Source organism: Chenopodium quinoa, unplaced genomic scaffold, assembly GCF_001683475.1.
Source record: "Chenopodium quinoa cultivar QQ74 unplaced genomic scaffold, ASM168347v1, whole genome shotgun sequence".
Taxonomy (NCBI): Eukaryota; Viridiplantae; Streptophyta; class Magnoliopsida; order Caryophyllales; family Amaranthaceae; genus Chenopodium; species Chenopodium quinoa.
The window spans coordinates 3,449,899-3,477,588 of NW_018745003.1; the positions used below are offsets into that span (position 1 = coordinate 3,449,899).

Here is a 27,690-nt window from a genome sequence, read left to right on the forward strand (position 1 = left end):
GAGACCAGACTCTTCAGAACGAAGGAAGGGCTTTACCGGGGTTTTACAAACCTCTGAACTGCACTTCACTCTCTCTAAAACTCCCAATAAACACACCTTTCGCCTTCTTCCTCCATTTTCTCTCTCCTCCTAAAACTCTCCCCAATTTTCCCGCCCTAAAACCCTTTCTTCCTCAAACCACCATTTCTAGGGTTTCTGCAATTTCTCCAAGAGTCCAAGCTCCAACAATGGTGTCTCCTAAACAACTCCTTTCCACAATCGAATCGACACTTCTAAGCTCTTCTCCTCCTTCTCCTTCCGACTGTATTGAGCTTATGCACGCCGTTCGCAGTTCTCTCTCTTCTCTCCAAAACCTCCTCTCTTATCCTGTAATATTTCTATTGCCTTTTGAATTTAATTTTGTTTTTGTATTTTTTGCTCAATTTTGATGTTTATTTGTTGAATTTGATTGTTTTTGTGGTTTAATTTGTTAGCCTCCTCGACCAGCGGATCGAACTGAGGTGCAGTCGAAGGAAGTACGGTTGCCGACGTCCCCGCCGATATCATTGGACGATCAGGATGTTCATCTTGTAAGCTTTTCGCTGTTTTGCTACATTTTTGTTTGCTGAATTACTTGCTTTTTGGTGTTAATGTGAGGGTTTTAAGTAAGTAGTTTTATGCAGTAGACTAATGAGCTGTTATATTCGAAAATGGTTGATTGAATTTTTCTATTGGAGTAATGTGACAGTGAGCAAGTTTAAGTTAATTACAGTTGTTTATCGAGCCTTGGCAATTACTCTTACACGAACACCTAATTGACCTAAGACTTTACATGTGTATACTCTTTGGTGCAATAACAGTAATCGTATTAAACTGTTTTGAGAAGTTCGGGAAAAGTTGTCACCTTTATTTAATTAGTGATGGTTTATTATTAGGTATTCTAAAATGCCTCTTACTGAGATTGAGTAATGAGGAGAGTGTATGAGTAGGTTAACAAGTATCAACAATCTCCTTGGAAAACCGTATTTATGAGGAGTTCGGAAAAGTTTTTTTTTTTTTTTTTTTTTTTTTTTTTGGGAAATTGTCAGGAAATTTTAGCTGCTTTATCACCAATTATTTGAGAAATTCTGTTCGAAAGGGGTTCAAAAGGAGGCTTTTTGATGTACTGGAGGGATTCATTTTTATAAGTGGTTGATATCGAATTTCTTTAATCTGTATCCTGTAACTTTATCGTATTTTGTTTCTTCCCTATTCTTAAATGCTACTGTTTTTTGATGGATGGTTAGGCTCTGAAACTGAGTGATGATCTTCACCTCAATGAAATTGATTGTGTGCGGTTGCTTGTTTCTGCAAACCAAGAGGTACAGATGTGCCCCTCTTCTCTTATTGTTTTTTGTCTCTTGGTGCATAATTATGTCTTACACTAGCAAATTGACATCAGGTGCACTTATTGGTTTTAATGTGCACACTTCTTTCTCTCAGTGGGGCTTGTTAGGACGAGAACCTTTGGAAATATTACGTCTAGCGACTGGACTCTGGTATACAGAAAGAAGAGATCTAATCACAGCTTTGTACACTCTATTAAGGGTATAACATTTCCTATTATCTTCATAATGTCGTTTGCCTCTGATGGATTTTATTTTATTTTATTATTTATTTATTTTTTTAATTTTTTTGTTTTTCCCATTTACTGATCATCATTTTACTTTTTGTTTCCGCAGGCTGTTGTGCTTGACCAGGATCTTGAAGGGGATCTGGTGGCTGACATTCAAAAATATTTGGAGGATCTTTTAAATGCTGGGCTTAGACAACGATTGATAAATTTAATAAAGGTTGGCCATGTGTTATATTCACTCTTCACTGTACCACTATTCAGCTCCCTTTTATAGAGTTTGATATCATCTCAGTACTCGGTTCTTGAAACTAAGATTATGAAAATGTATGAATGGCTGTGTTGTTGAGTAGGAGGCACATTCTGATAACATATACCCTATGTAAATGACCTTATGTAACAGTAGGAATGAGTAGTATGGTTGCATATCTGTATTATAATTTTATGAGAATGTTTGCATCAATAATGCAAGCTTCCTTCTTTTTAAGATCTTCTAGTAACTTCCTGTTGTATTTTTGGTATCTAGGAACTCAATTGGGAAGAACCAGCTGGTTTAGGAGGTCCTAATGCAGAGCGTTATATCATTGATGCTCGTGGTGCTATTGTGGAGCGACGAGCAGTTGTTTGCCGGGAAAGACTTATCCTCTCTCACTGCCTTGTGCTGTCTGCTCTGGTTGTGCGCACAAGTAAGTGTCTTGAGAGTTGTTGATTACTTGTACTTATGATTATTGAACTCTAGGAATTCTTCGACCATCTGATATGTGCGGTAGCACAAATGTATTCAGTCTCTTATTTTCTAGTTTGTTTTGCTGATTTGGTGCATTATGGTAAAGTTGACATAATCATGGACTCTAACACATGCCAGGTTCTGCTATCAGCCTGTCATAGAATATGCAGATCCCCCTCATTTTCAGCCATTTCCCTATATAATAAGGATCCAATAATGATCTGTTCAAATTTAGTGCCTCTAGATATTCTGAATATATGTGCTTTTCCCTCCTTTTCTAGCCTTGGTCTTGTGGGTAAACACTAAACAGATGGTATTATTGGTCTAAAGAGTAGGAGAGGGGGGGGGGTGGTTATTGGGTTCATGGAGGAAGATGGTGCTGGGAATTTGATATCAGTGGAGAAGTCAGGTGATACGTGGTTTATTCATGGAGGATTTTGACTGAGATTTTACAAGATTTTATTTAGGATTAGTGCATGAATCACACTCCATCTCCAACATGCTAGTGAGCAACTTTGACAGATAAGGTGGGTCCATCTCCACTACTCTGGTGTCTGTGTTAATTTTTGGTGGGTGGTAATGGTTTTTATGGATGGGGATAGGAATTGCTTGTGACAAAGGTTTTGTCATTTTTTTTTAACCATAAATTTTGATATCTCAATATGGTGTATCCAGAGAGAGAGAGAGAGAGAGAGAGGATGGTGGGCAGTGGCGTAGCTAGGATTTTAGTAATGGTATGGCACCATCGATCGTGTATTAATCAACAACTAATATTAATGCTTTAACTATATTAAAATAACTCATCCTTCATATTCCGAAATTTGTTTCACAAGTTTAATTAGATAGCATAAATATAGTTAATATATCAAAATAGCTATCCTTCGTATAAGCCAAATTTGTCACACAAACCTACAATTCTACACACGTAGTACTAAAATCTTACCGTTACAAAGAAAAAAAAAAAAAATACAACAATCAACAACCATTTTCAAACAATCATAGCAACCAAAAGAGCATATACAATTGGCTAAGAACAATCTTAAAAATTAAATTAATTAAAATAGAAATTACAATGTAAATTAGCAACTATTTTTTTTACAAAGCAAAAATAAAAAAAAAAAGCTGAATTTTAATATAGTGGTAGGTCACGTGCCCTACCAGGTCATACACTAGTTCCGCCAATGGTGGTGGGGAAGTGAGTGAATGAAAGCAAAGTGTAAAAGGGGATTAAACACCTAGAGAAAGGGAAGTCTTAAAATCCCTTTACGTATCTTTAATTCCATTAATAAAATTCCCCCCAACTTTCTCATTATTTTTCAAGAATTTTTAATGTCTAGGGATTGAAAAATGAGTGTATGATGAAGTTATTAGCTCGCTCATTTTGGTGTGGTTTTATATGTGTTTTCGAGTGCATATGTTTAAACTATTTGGAATATTTTTTTGTAAAGTGTCCTAGAGACTTAGAGTGAAGTAAAATGACCCGCATTTCTTGAAGATTCTCAAATTAATTCTCAAGTGGGAAAAGTTGACAAATAACTTTATGAATGCAGGGTTGACGAATTCATGTAACAGCAGCTTAGCAAAAATTATGGTCCCCAACCCCTCCCCCCCCCCCCCCCCCCCCCAATCCTCTGTTTTCTTTCATCTTTTTCACCATTTTCGCCATTGGTCCTTGTCACCATCCACTTCTTTTGTATGTCATTAATTCCATTCCACCACCAAAATAATGGTAGCTTCCAAAAATCTAATTGTTGTGAAAGTTTTTAAGATAGATAAGGGCATTAGGAAAAGCACCCAACATCTTCATTTGAAGAAAACAAGTTTGCTGCAAGCTAGAGTAAAAGTCCAAACACAGAGATCAATTGAGCCAGCTACATCAAGCACAAATCTCTTTAGCCTTTTATCACATCATGAAAAAACTTTTTTTCTGAAAATTTTGGATGCAACTTTTGTAATATTTTTTTTGGATACCGTTTCTTCTTTGCTGCATTATTGCTATCATACTGGCTTTCAATGTAAACAAACAATTTTCATCTATCTGTAGTGTTTTTCCTTACTATAGCAGGCTATATTGCAGTTCCCAACCCACCTCTCTACTAAATATAATATTTGAAATAATGTATAAATGGTAGGTGCTGGGGATATGCACTTTTTTTTTTTTTTTTTTTGGTCTAGGCGAGGCAATTTCATTGAGGCACCCGAGGCATTCAGCTTTTATTTTTAGTAAGTATGCTATACTTTGAAGAGGTACAAAAAGGTGCTGAAGGATCGGTTTTTTATTTGAGTAGGTGCGCTATACTTTCTAGTTGTTTCATACATTGATAAAAAACAAGGGTTTAGTTGCCAGATCAATGGAAAAATCTGAGTTTCCTCCCTATGTTCCCTGTTCTCATCCGCAGTGAACTGCAATAAATATATTCCTTGGTTTCCAACACAAAAACTCTCTTACAACCTTTGGCTTTATATCCATGGTGGTAGAAAAAAATTGACTCTATGGAGCCGGCTTTGGTCTTGTTGGTTTTTGATTGTTAACCTGTGGCCAGTTATAATCACGGAAGTCTTAAATCTAGCCTATCTTTTTCCATGCTGGGAACAGGTATTTATAAGATACTGCTGTGGGTGACGAGGAATAAAGGGAGGATGTAGGGAGGGGTTTTCAGGGATAAGGTAGAAAGTGTGAGAGAGAAGAAAGTGGGTGGTGTTGTGACTACAATCTATAATCCTCTTTAAAAGTTTGGCTTAAGCGCTGTTAACTCCCTGTCTGAATATGATCCTTTGGGGATAGATATTTTTTATTGGCCAATATCTTAATTTTGAAACTCGACTACGTGAGCGTTGTTTGAGAATATTGCTTTAACTTGGGATCATTCCTTTATTTTTATAAAATTGTTATTAATTTTGGAAATGTTTTTCATTTGATAGGTTGTTAGATACTGCATTCCTAAACTGTGATTTTAATCTTGTTTAGGCCCCAAAGATATAAAGGATATATTCTCAGCTCTGAAAGACAGTGCTGCTGAACTCAACGGCTGCACTGACTCCTCAAAATATCAGGTATATATTTGTAGTCTCTTTTTTTTAATATTTTTTTCTGTGTTTCTGGAATCTAATTAATTTATTTTGTCTATTTTCTAATAATTCTGTTGCAGTCCCTCCTTGCTCTATAGTGCTGCATTTAATTTGGATCTTGTTTTGCCCGTGCAGATCACATATGGCATCCTTTTTTCTCTTGTAATTGCATTCACTTCTGATGCTCTAAGCACTGTTCCAGAGAAAGTGTCTGTCCTTTCTCGTGATGTTTCCTTCAGACAAGAGTTTCAAGATATTGTAAGAACCACTGGTTAGATAGGTGCCTTTTGGTTTAAGTAATATAAAATGTTATAATCTTCTATTTAATGATTTAAAATATCTAGGTGATGGCTCCTGTTAACGACCCAAATATAAGCGGATTTGTTGACTGCGTAAGACTGGCATGGTCAGTGCATCTGATGTTAGTTCAAGAGGGGGTCGCAACAAGGGATACAATCTCCAGTGCTTCGTCCAAAGACTTGCAGAATATTAGCTCTTGCTTGGAAGTCATTTTCTCAAACAACGTGTTCCAGTTTTTCATGGAAAAAGTTCTCCGAACTGCTGCTTATCAGGTAATTCTTAAGATGACTGTAAGTTTTGGGCTAATTTTTGAGGACGTAATTGTGTTTTTCTGTCTGCAGAATGATGATGAAGATATGACTTATATGTACAATGCTTATCTTCACAAGCTTATGACTATCTTCTTGTCTGAACCACTTGCTAGAGACAAGGTCTGTTCAACTCATTATTTAACATTTGAGGCTGATATGTTTGCCTGTACTGAGAATTTTGATCTTAAACCCATTTGTGAGCATACATTACAAAATTTTCTCTCCTCTTAACATTCTTTTGTTTTTAAATAATTTATTTATTTTATCCTAGTACTTTTTTTGTGTAGTATTATGTGGTTGAAAATTGAAGTGAATGAGTTACACTATGTTTGGATAGAGAGAAATGGAGGGAAAGGAAGAAAAAAGAAAAGGAGAGATGCATCATCCTTTGTTTGGATATCTAATACAAGGAGGGAAGGGGAGGGAATTGAAAGGACCCATTTTCCTCCCCCATTAAAAATCAAGTTCCCTTTGGAAAGATTTGAAAGGGAATTGGAAGTTCACCTCTCTTACCCATCACCTCCCTTTCCCTTCCCTCTTTTCCCTTCCCCTCCCTTTCCCTTCACTATTTTTTATCCAAATATAGTGTAAGGATTCCCTGGCCTCATTAAATTGTTTTTGTGTTCTTCATTGGTTTGCACGATCTAATGAAGAGTCAAAGTAACATAATTTCTATCTCTGATTTTTATAGGTAAAAGAGGTCAAAGAGAAGGTTATGACTACACTAAGCCCTTATCGCATGGGCGGACCTCATGGCTTTTCTCACTTGGACAACATAAATGCTGATCATGCTGCTGAAGTTGATCGTCAACCATTTATTTCCTTGTTGGAGTTTATCAGTGAGATTTATCAGGTATGCCGCTTCACTTTTTTGATGGCCAAGTAAAGGCAGATTACGTCTGACTACTAGTGTGGTAATATTGTGAGATACATAATCCTCTGGCTGGGAATGCATGAGACATTACTGATGCACTGCAGATGGTTTCCTTTTCTTTTTCTAATCCTTTTTTTTTTTTTTTTTTTTTTGGTCTAATGTGGTTTGTTCAAACCAGCTTGGCCTAAGTCCTTTCATTGCTGAGAGGATTAAATCTGGGTAAAATGTGATTTAGAGGATGAAGTCCGGGTGGCTTAAATTGAGTGCAGCAACAGGGGTGTTATTGGGTGAGAGTAGTATACCTTTAAGGTTAAAGGGAAAATTCTACGGTCAGACTGTTGGAGCAAAGTTATTATATGACTCATCGTTTACAAAGGATCATATTAGAAAGATGGGAGTAAAAAAATGCGTGAGTAGAGATTGATGTGTGGGAGCACCTTTGAAGAATGATATTATGAATACCAAATGAGGATATTTAGTGAAAAGTTGGAGTTATGGATATCAAGTATGAGATAAGGGGTGAATCGATTATGTTGGTTTGGGCATGTAAGATGAAGACTCGAAGATGCATTTGAAGGAAAGTAGGGAGGCCAAAGATGACTTTGATGGATTTAGGAATGATACTAAGGAAGTGGGCTTACTTGAGCATTGATCACTGTTATAAATGGGCCTGGAGGGAAATGATCTTGGTCGACTACTATAGGAAAGAAATTCTTGGTTCATGTGGCTGATCCCCTCGAGGATTAAGTCTTTGATTTTGCTGTTGTTGTAGTATTAGATTTGGCCAAAACCAATCTAGTAGCAATGTTGATTCGTAAGCTTTGCACTATGTTGAGTTAATGGGTTGGCTTTGGTATATGCCTAGCTGTTGAAAGGCTAGGGTAACAACACTAAAATTATCATGCATTTTATTTTCTGTGGTAGTTAGTAGTCTTAGTTCTTAGTAGTTAGGTTTTTGGCAGGCTAATGATGTTCTGTATGTCTCAGTCTGAAGATGGTTAAAATTCTCCAATTCCTTTTATCTTTTTTTTTTCACCATTATTTAATTATTGGAAACTGATTTCATCGGATGGTGCTTGCTTAGTATTCCTGCAATTGTTTGATATTTTTCAGAAAGAACCGGAATTGCTGTCTGGAAATGATGTTCTGTGGACCTTTGTAAACTTCGCTGGGGAAGATCACAGTAATTTTCATACGCTGGTTGCTTTTTTAAAAATGCTTGGCGCCTTGGTATGTGAAATGACTGCTATTTTCTTTTGCACTATCCTTTCTTTCTTTTTTTTTTTAATTTTATTTTCAAGTCTTGGTTTTTTGACCCCTTTTTGCAGGCTTGCAGTCAAGAGGGTTCGTCAAAAGTTTTTGAGCTGCTTCAGGGGAAAACTTTCCGTTCTGTTTCTTGGAGCACTTTGTTTGATTGCTTGTCAATTTATGCGGATAAGTTTAAGCAGACTCTTCAGAGCACTGGTTCCTTGCTGCCAGAATTTCCAGAAGGGGATGCTAAAGCACTTGTTGCATATTTGACTGTTCTTCGAAAGGTTTGTTGTCATTTATCCAAACAATTTTTCTCATGGTTACAAAGTTGGAACTTTTTTAATTATCATTCCATGTTAATCTCTGTAGTGGAAGCATAAAAGAAATTGGATTGTACTTCTTGATTTCCTTTTTTGCAAGATAGTTCATTTCTTTTTGATTTAAATGTTCTTTTCTTGTTGGAGAAGTGTTTTTACAAAGTCTCTTTTAACTCTGGACCAAGAAATATTATACTCTGACTCTAAAGACTTGATTTATGGAGTTTTTTCAACTGCAGGTTGTGGAAAATGGAAATCCCATTGACAGGAAAAACTGGTTTACTGATATTGAGCCATTATTTAAGCTCCTTAGTTATGAAAATGTGCCTCCTTTTCTCAAGGTGGGTTCACTTCACCATTTATTGTTTGAATAATGGAGCAAAATTTGATGTTTCTGCAATTTATAGTTGACATCTCTTGTCTTTCCAGGGTGCCTTGAGGGATGCTATAGCTGTGTTTATCCAAGTTTCTCCATTGATGAAAGACACTATTTGGGGCTATCTTGAGCAGTATGATCTGCCAGTTGTAGTTGGACCCCAAGTTGTAAATACTGCACAACCAATGTCTACCCAGGTTAGCTTTTTTTTTTCTTTCTTTTTTTTTTTTAAAGTGATTTTCTTATTGCCAAGTCATCAATGCATTATGCATAATTCATTCTATAGTAACTGGCCTCAATCTTGTGTTGTTTGAAATTCGTTGAACATTTACTAGTTAGCAAAGTTGCTAGTGTTGCATACATTATTGCTTACTCTGGGCACATTTTCTCTTTGTGGCGGGGGGTGGGGGCTATGATGCCTGAAAATTCTGTTAAGACCAAATCCCCTTGAATGCACGAACAAACAAAAATTGGGATTTTTTTCCGTCCCCTATACATTCTGCAGATTTCGTATATTGGATATGAAAAAGGATTGATATTTTTGACGGGGTAGCCGACTTAAAGCCAATGATGCAAAAAAGCTTGTCACAACCTCATATATAAGTTGGCGTATCACAATGCAATTAGCAAGGACAAGTGGTACCCCGTTAATCCACTAGCAAAACACATGATAAATCCAGATTTCTTTGTCTTCTGATCTGTTGCGGCATAAAGTCACATTTATAGCGGTTTCATGGGCTAAAGCGTACGGGGCATTCAATAGCTACTTGGTTGTGTAGGTCAAAAGATATTGGGGTCGCCTTTAATTTTAGTTTAGTTTTTATTTTTTTTATTTTTTTTATTTTTTTGGTTAAGAAGACACCTCGTTGCTTGTTTTCCTTTCAGCTGTTAGCCTGCTGTTATGATCCACTTTTTTAACAAAAGGATACACACATTCTAAGACAAAGCCCTTTTTTGTGTGCGTCTAGGTTCTGATCAGCATTAAGATTATCCAAATGAAACTGATACAAACACTTTTACCCGCTTCAAATCTTAGCTATTAATAATATGTGGAAATAGAGGTTTGGTGCGATTTGGGTTTTTGGCAAGTGAAAACCACAAGTTAAATATCCGGCAGTTCAAACATTCAAATTTTTTGTGTTTTTGGAGTCTGACAAAGAAATGTACTAAACTACTCAAGATTTTTTCTAAAGTAAGAAATCAAAGGAAAAATTTGGAATTATCCCATAACCCCTAGGAAAAGTAACATACAGTGACCATCATTCCCCCATGAGTGACAATTAAACCATTCGAGTAGCCAGCAACCAGAGCATCTTCTTGACAGTTGGACATGTTTTACTCTCAGAAGTGGTGAGGAGATCTCTGTAATCGACTTCTAGGTGAGACGAATGTGAGAACAACTGGCTATTTGTCTGTAAAAGGTTGATCATGGGAAATATATAAGATTTTAGTGGCGCTAGGAGCCAGCAACGTTATTACAACTACCTCTAGCTATGAACAGAAGTGTCAGGGCCCTTGAGTGTAGCATTGTAGGACTACTGTCTCTCTCTCATACCATTGGCCTGCAAGTCTGCTGGTGAATGTTGCCAATGTGATTGTGTTCTCTGTTGGTCACTTTGCTATTACCTTGCTGAAACATGTGATATGGAGATGTCTATAATTTGGGGTGTTCTCTGTTGGTCACTTTGCTATTACCTTGCTGAAACATGTGATATGGAGATGTCTATAATTTGGGGTGTGAGAATATATATTTATTCTAGCCCTCCTTTCTGTTTAGGGTTGGCCACCCCTCTGGTGTCCCTTTATAATCTACTTACCTATTAAAGCATCAAACTTACTGAAGGGAAAAATGCAGTATCCCTTCAAGTCATCAAATACACGTCTATCCACGGTGATTAATATTATGAAAGACTAACTAAATGGATGAAACAATCTAAAGAAACAGACATTTCTAAGTACAACCCCCACTGCTTTTTTCTTTCATGTTATTTGACTACCACATGTAGGACATCATTCCCTTCACATGTTTTCTTTAAGAGAGTAAGAATTTTACTGCATGAAAATTACAAAGGTGGGCTAGATGACCCAGAATAGGTCCAATTGGAATAAAATAATATCATAAAGAGTCAAGGTCTTTTGCTATATTTTTTCAGGCCACAAATGTCACTTAATACCCCTTATTTTAGTTTTCCTTCCCAAAACCAGTCTGTATATCAGGCCTAAATAATATGCACAAAAGTGAATTGCATGTATTCCGTAGTGGCCATTGATTAAAAAATGAATGGATATGATTCCTTCCCATTTCAATTTCTTGTGCGAAGTGTTTTGATCATTTTATCTACGAAGTGTTTTGATCAATTTGTCTATTTCTTTTGACTGGATTTTGGTAAGACTGACAGCTTCTATTATTATAGAATTGATTAAAAATGTAATTGTCATTTGCAGGTGTATGATATGCAGTTTGAGTTAAATGAAATTGAGGCAAGGAGAGAATATTACCCCTCCACAATTTCATTTATTAATCTTTTGAATGCTCTGATTGCTGAAGAAAAAGATTTTAGTGATGGAGGTCGTAGGTAATTACGTTTCCACCCTTGTTTGGCAAATAGTGTGTTGCTCTTAACCTGGAATGGTCAAGTCAATTTATCTTTTTAGATTTACGCATTGGTTGATTGTTACTGTCTGCAGGTTCTTTGGTATATTCAGATTCATTTATGATCAGGTCTTTGGGCCTTTTCCACAAAGGGCCTATGCCGATCTATCTGAAAAGTGGCAGTTGGTAGTTGCTTGTCTTCATCATTTTCGAATGTGAGTTTTGTATACTAAATATTCCTTTTAAATCCTTACTTATATGACCTTTATTTATGCATGTCTACTTCATTCGTACTGCCTTGGTTTCACAATAGATGCACTCTTTTGACCTTTTTACTTTCCAGCACAATACTTTGACCATTAAATTTTGTATACACATTAGTTAATAATTAATTTTTAAAACTTATATATGATAATATACATTTAGACCAATCTAACAATATTTTACATATATATATTAAACTTTTATATATACATAAAAGTGTAGTCAAAGTTAATTAATGAGTAGAGCAAAAAGTCACATTGTTGACTAGGGAAGAAAGTCAAAGTGTTGTATCTATTGTGTAACAGAGGTAATATTGTTCTGTGAGAAAACTCTGTAGCTATGTTTTTGATTTTAAAATAATTTTTTTAATAACTTCATCCACTCTCATAATATTGCCCCATTTACCTTTGAAGGAAGTTTGACAACTAATTTTAGGTGAACAAATATGATATATCTCTTTTTACTCACAAATACCCGACATGACCTTACATCTTAATGCTTGTTGCTTTAGTTTATGCCCGCAATCACATGGGCAAGTTTATGTTTCTTTTTTCTCTCTATCTTTTCCCACTACCTAAAATATTATTCACTTCCCCTGTGGTGCATTGTTTGAGGAACAGAGGAAGTATCAAATTTCTTTAGATTTTTGATGGGTAATATATACACTGTATTAAGTAATGGTTTCTTTCTGCAGGATACTAACTACATATGAGATAACAATTGAGGATATCGAGAGTGTTGTTGACCGATCTCAGCTCTCTACAGTTCAGCAGCCTGCTCAACACCAACTGCATCTTCCTGTGGTTGAGCTAATGAAGGTATGCAAACTGTTTTGATTTCATGTTTTTTCATTATTTCAATGTTAAGGTTTATTTCTATGGTGGACGGCCAGTATTGTTTTGATTTACTTTAATTTGAAAAGTTATTTTACTTAAGTTGAACATAATGTTGAAACAATGGAAGTTTTGCAGCTCTATACTAAATTAAGGCCGGGAACCCCAATTTCCTAATAAATACGTGACATGTTCAATATTTTTTGTCAAGTAATAATATTTGTTAAGATTATGTGACATGTTTAAACTCCTGATTGATTAATATGTAAGGCTATTGTGACTTGTTAGTAGGCATAGTTTGTTATTACTGTTCTAGATATGGATGAAAACCCCTATTGGCGATTTCTTGTAATGTGAAATACCCAGTGAATCATAAGTTACTTGCTACCTTGTCAGTTGAAAGTGATGATGTTTAGTGCGTACATTTTAATGGTATCTCTGACTGATATCTTCTGTGTGTTATTTTTGTAGGACTTCATGAGTGGCAAGACAGTATTTAGAAACATCATGGGTATTCTCTCACCTGGGGTTAATGCTATCATCACTGAACGCACTAGCCAAATATATGGGGACCTTTTGGAGAAAGCAGTTAATTTGTCTCTGGAGATTATAATCCTTATTTTAGGCAAGGACATACAGCTTGCCGATTATTGGCGCCCTCTTTATCAGGTGATTAATATGATTTGTCTACTTAAGGAACTGTGCTACTTCATAATTTGTCTTCTTATTTTATTTTTTTTGTTATTTAATTTCTTACTTTCTTTCCTTCCATAACTGTTTTAGACAGTAAGATATTTCACCTTTTGTATAATTGTTTTCCATAGCAAACTCTCTATTAAGTCCCCGTTACTAGTTACAAATGAGGCTGCGTCCTTATAAATCTCTCTTTGCCCTAAGCTCTAACAGTGATTGTAACCTCGCCTTTTGTGTGTGTGTGTGTGTGTGCCCAAAAAATTGCAAATAATGGGCTTGGTCATGATAGTTATTGTATTCTTTTGTAGGGAAAATAATCTACTAGTAACCTTGATTTTAATGCGAAAATATTTTTCCAGTTATACATTGTATGTTTGGTGGAAATCTGATTACTTTCCAATGAGTGCTCTGGCTTTAAAATATTGTTATTTCTGTGAGAAGTGTGCATTGTTTGGCTTGTGGCAGGTAGAAATTGCCTAGAACATTCCTGTCTTTACTGATCTAAAACACCTTGTCTCTCTGTTGACAGCCTTTGGATGTGATTCTTTCACAAGATCATAATCAAATTGTAGCTTTGTTAGAGTATGTGAGATATGATCTACAGCCACTTATTCAACAATGCTCAATCAAAATCATGAGCTCTTTGAGGTATCCATTTTATGTATCATTCTGCCTCAATATTCTTTAATCTGTAAAAGTTTTGAATTTTGTTTTTGAGGCTGTTTACAGCTATAACTGATAACCGTTCTTAAACATTAGTGAATGCTGCTTGTGGATTATTTTATTATACATTCAATGTACTTAAAATGGAAACTAAGTCATGTCTTCTGTCCTTATCTTTGCCAGCTCTCGTATGGTTGGGCTTGTTCAGTTACTGCTGAAATCTAATGCTGCAAGCTCCTTGGTAGAGGATTATGCTTCCTGCCTGGAGATACGTGCACAAGAAAGCCAGATTGTGGATAATAGCAGTGATGATCTGGGTGTGCTTATACTCCAGGTGCTAGAGTATTGTTTGTGAGTTGCTTATATTATTGTAAAAATTTGTTATGTGGCTTTCTATTGATATCATCTCATTTTTTTTACAGCTTCTAATTGACAATATCAGCAGGCCAGCGCCAAATGTGACTCATTTGCTACTTAAATTTGATCTAGATACCCCGATTGAGCGTACAGTCTTACAGCCAAGATTTAATTACAGGTATGGTGACTTTAGGTTTATGTGAATCCATTGTATTGGTGGTTCGGTTTTTATTAGTTTTCTCATCTCTGTACTGATTTGTGATACACAGTTGCTTAAAGGTTATTCTTGATATGTTGGATAAATTTTTGAAGCCGGATGTAAATGCATTGCTTCATGAGTTTGAATTTCAGGTTAGCTTTTTATTTAGATAGCTTCTAAGTACCAATACTAGTCTTGAGACATTAGCAGCATTATAGGACTATTTCATGAAATTACGCTGCTGCTTTCTCAAAAAATACTTGCTACCTTTTGAAAGTGGTATGTTGTACCATGATAATGAGTTCTTGAGTGCATTGCTTAAATCCCTGACCTATTTTTTTTCCTTGTTTGATTTATTTTTAACTTTAATAAATTATTTTCTGCAGCTTCTTTATGAGTTATGTGTTGATGAACTTACATCTGGTCCAATGATGGATCTATTGAGTAATAAGAGATATCATTTCTTTGTCAAGGTATCCATTCAAAGTTTCTTTCCATTTTCTTTATTCAAGGCTGCTCAGCAAAATATTACATTTTGGTATTGGTAAGCATCTTTTTAACATATGCAGCATTTGGAGACGATTGGCATTGCTCCACTGCCTAAACAGAACAGTGCCCAGGCTTTACGAACGAGCTCACTTCATCAGGTTTTAACCCTGTAAACCATTTGATTGATGTTTTCCTTGTGAAGTTTACCCAGTTTCCTCGTGTGCTTCTATTTTATTTAGGAACTACTGCTTTATCTGTATGTGAAGGGAAGTAGAATCTTTGAAAAAGGAAGATAAGTCTCAGTGTCAAAGTACTTTCCAACATATGTTGGCCATTTTGTGTGTTATATGTTACTTCTATTAATAGAAATTTGTGTTGCTCTTAACTTGAAAAAAAGAAAGATAATTTCTTTCTTATTTTTAGACATCTAACTATAGAACGATGAGTTCTAAATTTCCTGATAGAAGTGGTATTCTTTTTTTTCTTTTAAAATAAAAAAAAATTGTTATTATTATTTTCCGATGAAGTTATACACATTGTTTGTAAGTCTTAGTCACCTTTTTGCAGAGAGCTTGGCTGTTGAAGCTTCTGACAGTCGAGCTGCATTCTGGCGATATGACTGATTCCAGCCATAGAGAAACATGCCGCAAGATCCTTGTCTATATGTTTGGGCAAGAAATGAACGAACTGGAGGGTGATCATGATATTGCTTCTTCCTTTGCTTTGCAAAACAGAGAAAATACTGGAACTGGAACAATCAGTAAAAGCAAGGTATGGGCATGTGCCATTTGTGTGCTTGGTGTATTACAATTGGTCTGTATTATGCTCAACTGTTTTTGTTGTCCTGCTCTGTTAATTCATTATGTAGATAAAGTATGCTACTAAAAATGTAATACGAGAGTTGAGAGCTCTACTTAGTTTCTTAAGTATAGAAAACCTTTATTTTTTGAAATTAAAAAAATTAATTCAAAGGAGGAAGACATGAAGATCACCGAACTGGCCGAGTATGAGTTGTGGCCTAGAAAGTATGGTGTTTATTGTCTAAGAATGTTTTAGGTGGTTGAATGCTATGGCAGAATCTTTTAATTCAGGAATCCCTTTGGCATCAAGTGATCTGATGTGGTCTTCACTCTTCAGAAGGATGGGATGCTGTTACTACTGCACAAGCCTCTTGCTACTCCCTTTCCTATTTCCAATTACAACTTCATATGTGGATACACTTGAAACTATTAATGATTCGCAGAAAGTGGGGAACCAATATGTTAATTATGTGCTCTTTGCCTTGGTTGTAAGCTATGTGGGAGCCATAAGTTTGTGCTTTAAGCTGTGGCATTCTTTGTGTGGAATAGGTTATTTTCTATAATGTTGATCAGTTGGGTGTGTGTGTGTGTGCAAACTTTTAAGGTCTCTTTTGAAGCCTCTCTAGTCTCTAGGTTTCTTAGTTTGGTTATGGGAGGATGGGAAGCATATTGTAAATCTCTGTGGAGGTTGTTTGTATGTATGTTCCTTGAGAGTTGAGAGTGGACAGAAATTGATCCTGTTATTCAGGAGCAGATCTTCTAGTTGGGGGGTCTGTGGGTAGAGTGGTGTTTTTTGGGTCATTGTTATGCTTTCAGTGGGTATGCCGTGTGATTCCTTGTCTAAAATTTAGTGATATCCAGTTTGATTGGCTAGCATGGTTTTTGCATATCCAGTTTTTTAGAGGACTCTTTGTTCTCTTAATATTGCACCATTCTTTCAATTCCGTCAATGAAAAATTCCCTTATCTGAAATAAAGATTGCTTTTCTATTACTTTATGTTGTGTACATCTAATTGTATCCTATACATTGCCAGGCATTGGAGCTGCTTGATATCATTCAATTTAGAGCTCCTGAGGCCACTATGGACTATTCACAAGTTGTATCTAATACAAAATGTAGCATGCTAGTAAGTCCTGTAACTGATAGTAGCTTTTTCATCACAACATCTGCTCATTTATTATAATATTGAGGTGTATTACTTGTAACTGTTATCCTGTAGGCCGAAGAGATTCTTCGAAGTTCTGTCTCTGAGAAGGATGGTGTATACTATTACTCAGAGCGAGGTGATCGTCTAATCAATCTTACATCATTCCGAGACAAACTTTGGCAGGTGTGTGACAGTGTGAGGGCACACACATGGGTTTTTGTGCGTGTGTTAAATAATCATTTGAGACCTGTTTCAGCTTCTCGTTTCTTCTTTTTATGCCCTTTTCATAATTTGATATGCAATTTGTTTTTGTTTGCCAGATGAGTTCCTTTGGCAATGAACTAGAGCTTAATGACTTTCGAGAGATGGTTCAACAATTGCTTAGATGGGCTTGGAAGTACAACAGAAATCTGGAGGAACAGGCTGCCCAACTTCATATGCTAACCGGCTGGTCCCAGATTGTTGAGGTCAGTCTCCCCCCCCCCCCCCCCTTATTTATATGATATTTTATTAGGAATCTGTCATTTCAACTAATATTCTTGATGTCATATTTTGTCACATAGATGTCCAATTCTATATAGCGTGTATAAAAGTATTAATACTCCATTCTACTTGGCAGTTTTGAATGACAATGCTATGACAAAACTCTCTATTGTATGTGTATACTCTTAAATGAACTTCTTAAGGAATGGAGGGAGTATATTTTCCTTTTAAATTTTCCTTAATATGCTGACAACTGCTGTTTTATCTCCTTGAATATTGGTTTTAATGATATTTTTGCCTTGTAGATTTCTGCTTCAAGAAGATTGTCATCCCTTGAAAATAGAACTGAAGTCTTGTTTCAGTAAGGAAGCCTACTTAATTTGTGTACATTTTCCTAATGGGTATATTGTATTTCTTATTGAGCTATTGGTATTGGCAGATTGCTTGATGCCTCTATCAGTGCTTCTGCTTCACCCGACTGTTCTCTGAAGATGGCACTGTTGTTAACTCAGGTACTCTTAGTTTGGAGTATAATAATTAATGCTAAATGCCTAAATCCCTTAAGTTCATATGTAAATCCATGTATTTCTTGAGGAAATTTATATCATATTGATGATAGTTTTTCCACTTCACAATTCTTAGGTTGCTCTTACATGTATGGCCAAGCTGCGAGATGATAGATATTTATATCCTGCTGGTTTAAATTCAGATGCTGTAACATGCCTTGATGCTATAATGTTTAAACAATTATCAAATGGGGCTTGTCTCTCTATATTATTTAAACTTACTCTGGCACTTCTGAGGCATGACTCATCAGAAGCCTTGAGAAGAAGGTATGTAATTTTTCCGGTGGGTGATGCTGTTTTTGTGGTTGCTATGCTTGCTGTGATTGTGATTATTCTTTTTTAAACATAAAATTCAGGCAGTATGCATTGCTTTTGAGCTATTTCCAGTACTGTCAACATGTGCTTGATCCAGATGTACCTAAGAGGATGCTGCAATTACTACTTGGTACCAATCAGGACAGTGAAGATATGGACCTTGAAAAGGTAACACGTGATTATTATCTGAGTCATGTCTTTGAGATAGCAAATGCTGATCGAATATGTTTTATATGGGTATTGTCCTGAATTTCGTGTTTTTCCAGATTGACAAAGAGCAAGAAGAACTGGCACGGTCAAATTTCTCTATATTGCGGAAAGAAGCTCAAGCTATTCTAGATTTGGTGGGTTCTTCATTATATCATAGCCAATCATAGTCATACAGTCTTGTGGCTGATCTTTTTATTGTTGCTCTTTCATTGTATCATAGCCAATCATAATCATAGTCATACAAGTATATAAATGGACTGTTTGACGTGTTAAATGAAAACAAGGTATAAGAAATTGGGATGAACTTCACAGGATGTTATTGATTCAGTATGGTGTATTAAATCGTGTACTTCATGTATGTTTGTGTTTGTAGTACATTTTTTTTATCCCTTGAAGATATGTGCTTAAATTTCCTCCCTTAGTTCTAAAGAGATTGATGTAACTTTTCTCAAAATAGTGGTTTTAAAGTGAACCAAACAAGGAGTTTATTTTAATTTTTTAAGAAGAACAATTGAAAATAATGGGTTATGTGACAAAGTTTTTTTTATTTAAAGTCATGCTGCTTTGTACTCACGTTGTCATGCATTGAATCAGCCCACTGCACATCTGTCATTGTCACATTTCACTTCCTTACCACCGATTTAATCTGAACTGTCATGTGAAGAGTGATTTGTTTATGAAGATGTCAAGGTTCTTTATCTTTCATTTTCTCGGATAGTAAAGAAAAAGGGACCACATGTTACAATTGATTAAAACTTGGCTAGAGAAGAATGATGGATTCTTTTGGTGTGTCTTGAGGTTATTACTAAAGAAGGCATCAAGATGGCCAGGTTTTCCTAAGTTTATCTCTGGAGAGTGCCTTAATCATTAATAAGTATCAAGTTAGAACAATAGTGTATCCACTGGAGAGTACTTTCGATGCAGGGTTTTAAAAGCGGTAGTTTAATAGAGGGAATACAGCAAAAGTAATTGTAGGCTGTGGGTAATTATATAATTGAGGTGGGATACAATGTCTGTGTGGTTCAAATTGAGAGCAGTGAATGGCTTACTGTGCAATCTTAGTGTGCCTTTAAGATTAAAAATAAAATCAGACTGGCATTATGTGGTGGCAACATAATAAGAAGATGGAGTGTAGCATAAATAAGTATCTTGAGATTGATATGAGGGATAAAGCTAGGAGTGTAAATATTCAGAGCAAAGTTGAAATTGCGGATATTGAGGGTGATAGGAGTATTGCGTTGGTTTGGGCTTGTAAGATGTCAACTCTATATTTGTAATGGTAAGGAAGGTGGAGGGTTGGGATAATCTAGATTTCAAAAGAATATGTGGGTGGCCATAGATGACTTGGATGGCAAAAGTCAACAGTGGCACTAGGAAAGTAGGTAGTGGGCGTGCAGGAGCATGTAACCTTGGAAAGAAGGGAATGGAGGAAGAAAATCTTTGTAGATGACCACAATATGTATTTACTTCATGTTTTAATACTTGCAACACACAAGTAGTATTTAAGAAAAGTGGGTCTTACATGATTTAATACGCTTAAAATGGGGTTGAGAGTGTTAAGAGTATAATTAAGTGGGCCACGAGTTTAAATAAGGGTAATATTACAACTTTCAGTGTTGCAAGTATTAAAAGCTGGAGCAAGTATATTTATGGCTCAAGTATCCAATCCCTTCCTTATGGGAATAAACTTGTTTTAGGAGAGATATGAATTAGAAACTAATGAAAGTAGTGAGTTTTTTTTTTAATAGATGGAGAGTAAAAGTTGATATTTTTGTAGATGGTGCAACGTTTATTATATGGTAATGGTACCAAATATAAAGGAACTTGTTTAGCGAATTTGTGTATTTGGTGTACTGCTGAGTTTTGATTGAGTGCATTGGATCACTAGCTGATTATGGATCTATATCTGTTAACCTCCTCCGCAGGTGATAAAAGATGCAACCCAAGGCAGTGAATCTGGGAAAACTATATCACATTTTGTTCTTGATGCACTAATATGTATTGATCATGAGAAGTTTTTCTTGAACCAACTTCAGAGTAGAGGTTTCCTGAGGTCTTGCTTGATGAGCATCAGCAACTTTTCTCATCAGGTTTGTAGTTCTATTTTTTGCCGTTTTGGCTACTATATGGCATGGACCATGAACTCACTCTGAACTTGAAAAGGGAAAATAAGAAATATTATTTGTTGGAAATATTAAAAGCTGCAAGTAAGATAATTGCTAAAGAAGTATATCACTCCAAACCACTTACAAAGTATAACTTATATAGGTCTATGTTCTGCCATATCCAGCTAATGGTATTAATTTTGAGTAAAAAGCTTATAGAGTTTCCCAGAGAACTTGTATAATAACAAGATAAGATTGGAAGTTTTATGTTTATCTCTATATGAAATTTTGATCTGTGCCATGGACATCATATCTATGATCCTGAGTATTTTCAAAATGGTTGCAGTTAAGCTTCTTACCTATGATAATGAAAATGGTATGGAGTGACCTTAGGTTCTAAGCAGATTTGTACATTACGTTTGGTGGATACTTGGCTAAATCTGGGTCCCTCAAATTTGTTCTTTTCCTTATTCTTATTTATAAATTTACTTACTTAGTTTAGAGTATGAGCTCTGTAACTTGCTAGCTGTATTATACATATAATTACCTTCTATGATTTTGGTTTTATAAATATATTAAGTGTGTTCCTGGTTGATATCAGCCATGTCTATACATCTGACAGAGAGCTGTTTCTTGTATGTGACGTTTTTTTACGGACATGCACGTATAATTCTATTTGTTGCACTTTTATTATAGGATGTTCGACGCACTATGGAGACTTTGCAGAGAGCCTGTACACTTGAGGCTGAACTTGCTTTGGTGTTAAGAATCAGTCATAAGTATGGAAAGGCTGGAGCTCAGGTTTTGTCCTCCATGGGTACCTTGGAGAATTTGGCATCTTGCAAAGCACTATATATGCCCCTGAAGGTATCTTCTTTTCTATTTACTGTTCGATTTTTTTTTTTGATTTTTTTTTTTTTTTTATACCTGGAAGGCTGGAATATTTGTGTGTTAGGGAAGCTTAAGGCGGGCGGAAACTAGGTTCGGAAGAGAACTGCCTGCAAACGCTGACAAGCAACAAGTGATTGTTGCTCCAGTATTGAGATTGGTGTTATCCCTGACTTCATTGGTTGACGCATCTGAATTCTTCGAGGTTTGTCATTATGGTCATGTTTCTTAGAACTTCTTTTTCGAGGCATTTGGTCGATAGTCATGCTGGTCTACTGATTGCTATACAATTAAAAATCCAATTCAGTATTATCCAGACTAAGCTGTAGCACTTATATTTTTCTGATCTAGACTATAAAGTCGGTTGATGTTAGTGTAAAAGTTGAAAATTTAATCTCTTACAGAGATTGCTTAATGCGTGCTAAAGGCCGACGCTTATTTTGGGTTGATGAGAGTAGTTATTAACCTAATTTGCAGTTATTTATGTCATTGTATAGATCTAATTGAAGTGCCAATGATCTCATTTGGTCTAATGTAAAAATTGTACTTATTGGTTGTTGAATATAATCAGACCTCATTCGGAGTTTATGCTGGAGCTAATATATCGTCAATCTGTCGGCCAACACCAAGCCACAGCTTGTCCTTATCATGTGCTTCCTTTAATAAAGCTGGGTCATTTATTTTCTGCCTTGGTTAATGTATTTTTCAAGTGGTTTTTCACATCTTTGCAAAAAATTGTGCCTGTTGCCCTTGGTCTTTGATGAGTATTTTCTAAACTGGTGTGTGTAGCCGTGTAGGTAATTGATAACTGGTGAAATTTCAGAAAATTTGCCAATGCAGAAGATTTATCTTGTCTCTCTTTTTCCCCCTCTTCTGATAGGTGAAAAATAAAATCGTTCGTGAGGCCATCGAGTTTGTAAAAGCCCATCCTTCTCTGTTTGACCGGGCTTTGCAAGAAAACATTTTTGAAGTTGATGACTTGATGATGGAGCTTATTAATCTTTCTGTTGGCATATTAAGTAAGGTATAATACTCTCTTTTGACTATTGTTGCTTTTCTAAAATGTGTTAGCACTACGAATCAGAACAAAGTTGCGTTCATACTTCAAGATTTTACTTGAGTGGTGTGTATAATATTCCTGAAACATTTGGCAAATTTTTATTTTTTTTGGTCTTTGCCTTGACTACTAAATACTTATGTAACAAACGAAAGGTTGCACTTTTTAATTAGTGTTGCAAGATAACCATTTCTTAATTGATGCTTTTGTTTTGATTGATGCTTCCTCATGTCAAAACAATTGTATCTTCGCTACTGTAGTGCCCATTGTGTCATTTTTTGTGCTTTTGTTCTTTGAGTGTTATAACTTTTTTACTTTATGTTGATGAATGCAAAATTGCCTTAACAGCGCGGGTATACTTTTTATGTGAAGAATGGTGTCACTGGCCCACTGTTATAATATGGAAGAAATGGCATTTAGTAGAGGGTATTGCTCTTGACAATAATATCTAGTTTTGAAAGTGATTTGTCAATAAGATGAACCACTATGTCATATTTGCAATGCTCAGAATACTTGCAGCACAGGATCCCCCCCCCCCCCCCTCCCCTCTCTTCCCACCCATTGCCCACGTTTTGTTGTATATCCTTTGTCTTGTTCCTTGCAAAAGTCATGGGATTTCTGTATTTATTTATATTGAAATTTGATGTTTCTTGATTTTGCTTTGACATATGATGGAACCTCGCAAATAATTTTTCTATAAATTAAACAGGTCTGGCCTTATGAGGAGAATGATGAGTTTGGATTTGTTCAAGGCCTTTTTAGGATGATGTGTGATCTGTTCTCTCATGACTCTGAATCATTTTCTTCTGTCTCTCCTGGGCTGTCTCCTTTGGTATATGTTCTTTCTGACTTGATCTGAAGCTTTACCATGGAGTAGTTTTTGCTATTTACTTATTTAATTATTTTCATGCAGTCGAGTCATTTCTGATGTTACATTTGTTGTTTAATTTTAATTTTCTTTCAGAACCAAAGGAGGTCGGAACTAAAGAAATATCATATAGGCTTCAGACTCAGTTCATACCTGTATTTCCAAGTGACGAAAAAATCCCTTAGGTTGCAGGTAGACATAAATCTTGCTTTCATTATCATATGCTAAAAATGTAATAATCGTTGTGCAGTAGTCTGTTAATTATCTTTAACTAGTTTTAATCTTCCCCCCTCCCCCCCCCCCCCCAAAAAAAAAAAAAAAAAGGTTTCAGATGATCAATCAGCATACCACAAATTTGGTGGAAAGCAGCAACCAACACTAGCATTGCTTGGCCATTTTCTCAACACTGTAACTAGTGCTCTAGAAAGGGCTGCGGATGAGAAGTCTCTGTTGCTTAACAAGGTAGAAACATATACTTTGCCTTGCTTTGATTCCTAATTCTTCTAATCTCCCCTTTGAAATTTAATTTAGCTGTTCTGTTTGACTTGTGTTGATTTTCAGATTCAAGATATAAATGAGCTATCAAGACAAGAAGTGGATGGCATAATCAATACCTATACACAAAAGACTCGTGTTTCACCATCAGACAACACAAACACAAGGTAGCTATTGAAATGGTTAAACTTCTTTCTGGTAGATATCATGAACTACAGAGTAATGATGAAATTATATGTTATGTTAGTACACTCCCTCCATTTCTAATACTACCTCCGTTACGTATTAGTTGCAACTTTCAGCCCGACACGGATTTTAAGACAAAATTTCATAATAACAGATTAATTGATTAAAAAATAGGTAATTAAGGTAGGAGAGAGAAAGTGAAGGTAATTAATCAGTTAGAAACCACCACCACCAACAGCACTGAGCCCACCACTAACAGCACCTAGCCCACCACCAACACCATTGTAGCCCAATCGTAGCCACCCAGAAACCACCCGAACCACCCTGAAATCACCCCATCTCTACCCGAACCAGCACCCACATGAACAACCGTAATACCACTCCCTCTCCACCTGAACAACCATGAAACCACCCCCTCTCAGCCCAAACCACTTTAAAACTACCCCCTCTCAACTCAAACCACCTTGAAACCTCACCCTCTCAGCCAAAACCACCCTAGAACAACCACCGTCACTCACCCCCAAAACCACCCACTCACCTAATAAAGTCGCCCCAAAACTACCCCCACTCTTTGAACCACACCGAAACCACCCCCCATTCAACCTAATCCACCCAGAAACTGCCTCGAGCCACCCCAAACTAGCCTACCCGCCCCTTAATCCATCAGATATAAACAATTGCTTTTTTTTTAAAAAAAAAAAAAGAAAAGAGAGAGAGAGAGAGAGAGGAACAACGGAGGAGGCGATGACGACTTTGACATTGGTGATGCGCATTGATGGTGGGTAGATGCAGTGACGGCGACGACGACGGTAAAGGAGGTGGTCTGACTATTTCGTGAGAGATGAAGATGGAAGCTGATTGTTTTTTTTATTATTTTTTTTTATTTTTTATGATTGTTGATTTAATTAGGTGATTAAATAAGTTAGATTAGGTATTAATGAAATCTGATTTTTTTTTTTTTTTTGACACTTGAAATATTGAAATCTGATTTGGGTAACTAATTGTGTTTATAAAATCTTTAGTAAGGGTATTTTTGTACTTTCATTGAAAAAAACTTACTAAAAAAAGAAAAAGATGGAAAGTTGCAACTAATGTGTAGCAACCCGTTTTGGCAAAAGTTGCAACTAATATGTAACGGAGGTAGTAGTTCAACTAACTTACTATAGATTCTTGTAGTCTTGTTATTTGGAAAGTTGAAAAATGTAAGTGGGTGTATTAAAAGGTGGATAAACTAAACTGAGAATGATGGAGTGAAAAGAATGTGATAAAGAGTTGGTGTAAGGGTGTAATCATGGTAATATGGGATTTTCAAGAGTAGAAATAAGTTAATTTGAGTTTAACTTTCTTAAAAAAACGAGAACTGAGTCAGACTTTTTATAATCGAAGGAGTATAAAACTTTAATCTTCGGAGTGGAAAAAGTGTACTGCTTTATTTTATTCTTCCCATACCATTCTAGAGACTAGATCCACTTTTTCTTGGTGGTGGTGTTGCTTCTGTTTCTAGAGTTTTGTCAGACAGTCTACGTGTGTCCTCTTTAGATTTTGTTATTTTACTTGTGCCCTATGAGTTTTCTACTTAGAGCCCTGCTTTTCACACATGGACATACCTGTTGGCTTAGTCTGGGTTTGCCTCTTGTTTATTAATGATGTCAAAGCTCTATTGTTCAGGTATATGTGATGGTTTAATATGTGTTTAACCCATCTATTTAGCTAGCAATATGAGCGTTTGTGTCTGATATTCATGTAAAAAATGAATGTGTAATGAACATATCAGGAAATGGTTATCTAAATAAGTTTTTTTTAAAAAAAAAAATAAATAATAATAACTTTATTTATTTATTATTATTATTATTATTAATTTTTTTTTTTTTTTAAATGTGAATATAAAGGAGCTGCACTGTCAATTGTTTTCTAGGATGCATATTGGTGACCCAGGAGGCCAGTAGTAATACAAGACTAGATGTTAAATACTCCAAGATAGTATTCTATTTCTTTTCGTTTCTTTATGTGGTTATTTTGTTCTGGGCTTGTTTTCACACATCTTTGTATCACCGACTTCAATCTTCTATTTATTTTTAAACTTCTGCACTCCCCCCCTCTTCCCCCCACCCAGCCCCAATCAAAAATCTTTCCATACTGGTCTGTACTTGGCTTTCGCCTGCAACATTTATGTGGGAATAAGAACAGGTAATGTCCATGATTAAAGCTTTCTCACCTTATTTTTTGTTTCTGCAGACGTTATATTGCAATGGTGGAGATGTGTCAAATAGTTGGTGACCGAGATCAGCTGGTCACTCTATTGCTTCTACTGGCAGAGAATATGCTGAATGTGATCCTTGCTCATTTCCAGGACACGTATGATTCCTCTCATACCCCTTCTTTTATTGTATTGTGCTTTCTTGACTAAGTGATGTGTTCTGGCTTTCTTTATGACAGTTCTTTAATGGCTGGAACGAATGACACTACAAAGCTGATTACATATACATCAGATGTGGAGTCTAAACAGGATCTCTCGTCCTTTTGTGGAAAGTTACTTCCCATCCTAGAAAGATTGGAATTGCTAAACGAGGTAAACTTGCTGTTATCTTTATGATACCGTTGCCTGATCATCCAAGTACTCGCATGTGATTTGTCAGTGTTAAGCAGTTGTGATAGTCTTGCAGCATAAAAGATTATTATTAGCATCTCACTCTGTTAAGGTGTAGATGAGTCTTTATTGAGCATTTTGCAAAGTATGAGCTTTGAGTCTTGCTTGATGCTTTTGAGCTTTGTCAATTTTGCTGGAAATCTAATTGGGTAACTGCCAAACTGTTTTGTATATAAGTATTTTATAGTTGAATGGTGCTGTCAAACTATGTTCAAATAATGTTGCGCCTATTGACACCTAAATTAGGGAAATAGGAAACATAAGGGGCTACTACTAAAAAATTTCACCTCGCATGAATTGGTTTTCCTTCTCTTGGTGCAGGATAAGATTGGACAGAGTCTCAAGGTGTTCGGAAGATTAGTAACGTCACTTAAGGAATTGACCATCCGAAAACTGGCGTCATGATTGTTATCGAGCTCGGATTTTTGTTAGGATTTTTGGTGTTATTATTTTTAATCTATTGTTGTATGTAGTATATGTATCCCTTGTGACCTACAGGCTACAGTAATGAACGCCTTTCTAATGATTATAAAGGTGGTTTGTAATTTGTATATACTTCACTTTGCACATTTGCGCTCTCTTTTTTTATTTGGTGAATAAAAAATATACAAAAGTACTGATAAAATAAAATCTCACTAGACATAAGTCTTAGTACGATTCAATGTCTATCAGATGTTATGATAATGCAATATTAGAGGTTGATAAGAAGGTTGCATTTCAATCTTCTAAAATTAAAAGATTAGTCGAAAGTGGAGCCGATATAATCAATGTCTTTCATGATGAAAAAACTATGTCTAACACTACAAGAAAACAGCTAAATTTCGACGGAAATATTCTGTAGGAAATATAGGAAATTCCGTCAGAAAAAGGCCTTCCGACGGAATTCCGTCGGAATACCTCTGTCGCAAACCAAATTGTAGGAAATATGACATTTTCCGAGGGAAATTCCGTCGGAAGACATTATTCCGATGGAAATTTCAACGGAATTCTGTTTGTCGGAGCTGAATTCGACTTT

The 27,690-nt window shown here is 35.9% G+C and overlaps 1 protein-coding gene across 1 annotated transcript; it reads left to right on the forward strand.

The window, feature by feature from the left end:
- Nucleotides 1-27,228, forward strand: LOC110707939 (nuclear pore complex protein NUP205-like). The gene is made up of 45 exons (XM_021886025.1): nucleotides 1-368; nucleotides 474-569; nucleotides 1,266-1,340; nucleotides 1,462-1,566; nucleotides 1,701-1,811; nucleotides 2,118-2,277; nucleotides 5,287-5,372; nucleotides 5,523-5,645; nucleotides 5,732-5,959; nucleotides 6,029-6,118; nucleotides 6,690-6,851; nucleotides 7,986-8,102; nucleotides 8,201-8,407; nucleotides 8,680-8,781; nucleotides 8,870-9,013; nucleotides 11,262-11,392; nucleotides 11,505-11,624; nucleotides 12,368-12,491; nucleotides 12,978-13,175; nucleotides 13,729-13,847; nucleotides 14,046-14,196; nucleotides 14,285-14,397; nucleotides 14,489-14,570; nucleotides 14,805-14,891; nucleotides 14,988-15,065; nucleotides 15,475-15,678; nucleotides 16,742-16,834; nucleotides 16,928-17,038; nucleotides 17,176-17,322; nucleotides 17,644-17,699; nucleotides 17,778-17,850; nucleotides 17,981-18,171; nucleotides 18,261-18,387; nucleotides 18,486-18,563; nucleotides 20,355-20,519; nucleotides 21,231-21,401; nucleotides 21,490-21,627; nucleotides 22,303-22,446; nucleotides 23,189-23,311; nucleotides 23,444-23,539; nucleotides 23,672-23,809; nucleotides 23,909-24,009; nucleotides 26,264-26,383; nucleotides 26,465-26,597; nucleotides 26,997-27,228. The coding sequence occupies exons 1-45, from the start codon at nucleotides 228-230 to the stop codon at nucleotides 27,078-27,080; spliced, it is 5,643 nt and encodes a 1,880-aa protein (XP_021741717.1). The 5' UTR covers nucleotides 1-227; the 3' UTR covers nucleotides 27,081-27,228.
- The last annotated feature ends 462 nt before the right edge of the window (nucleotides 27,229-27,690 follow it).

Coding starts and splice junctions, on each gene's coding strand:
- LOC110707939 (XM_021886025.1), top strand. CDS start 228: ATGGTGTCTCCTAAACAACTCCTTTCCACAATCGAATCGACACTTCTA. Junction 570..1,265: donor ACGATCAGGATGTTCATCTT/GTAAGCTTTTCG, acceptor ATGGATGGTTAG/GCTCTGAAACTGAGTGATGA. Junction 17,700..17,777: donor AGAACTGAAGTCTTGTTTCA/GTAAGGAAGCCT, acceptor TGGTATTGGCAG/ATTGCTTGATGCCTCTATCA.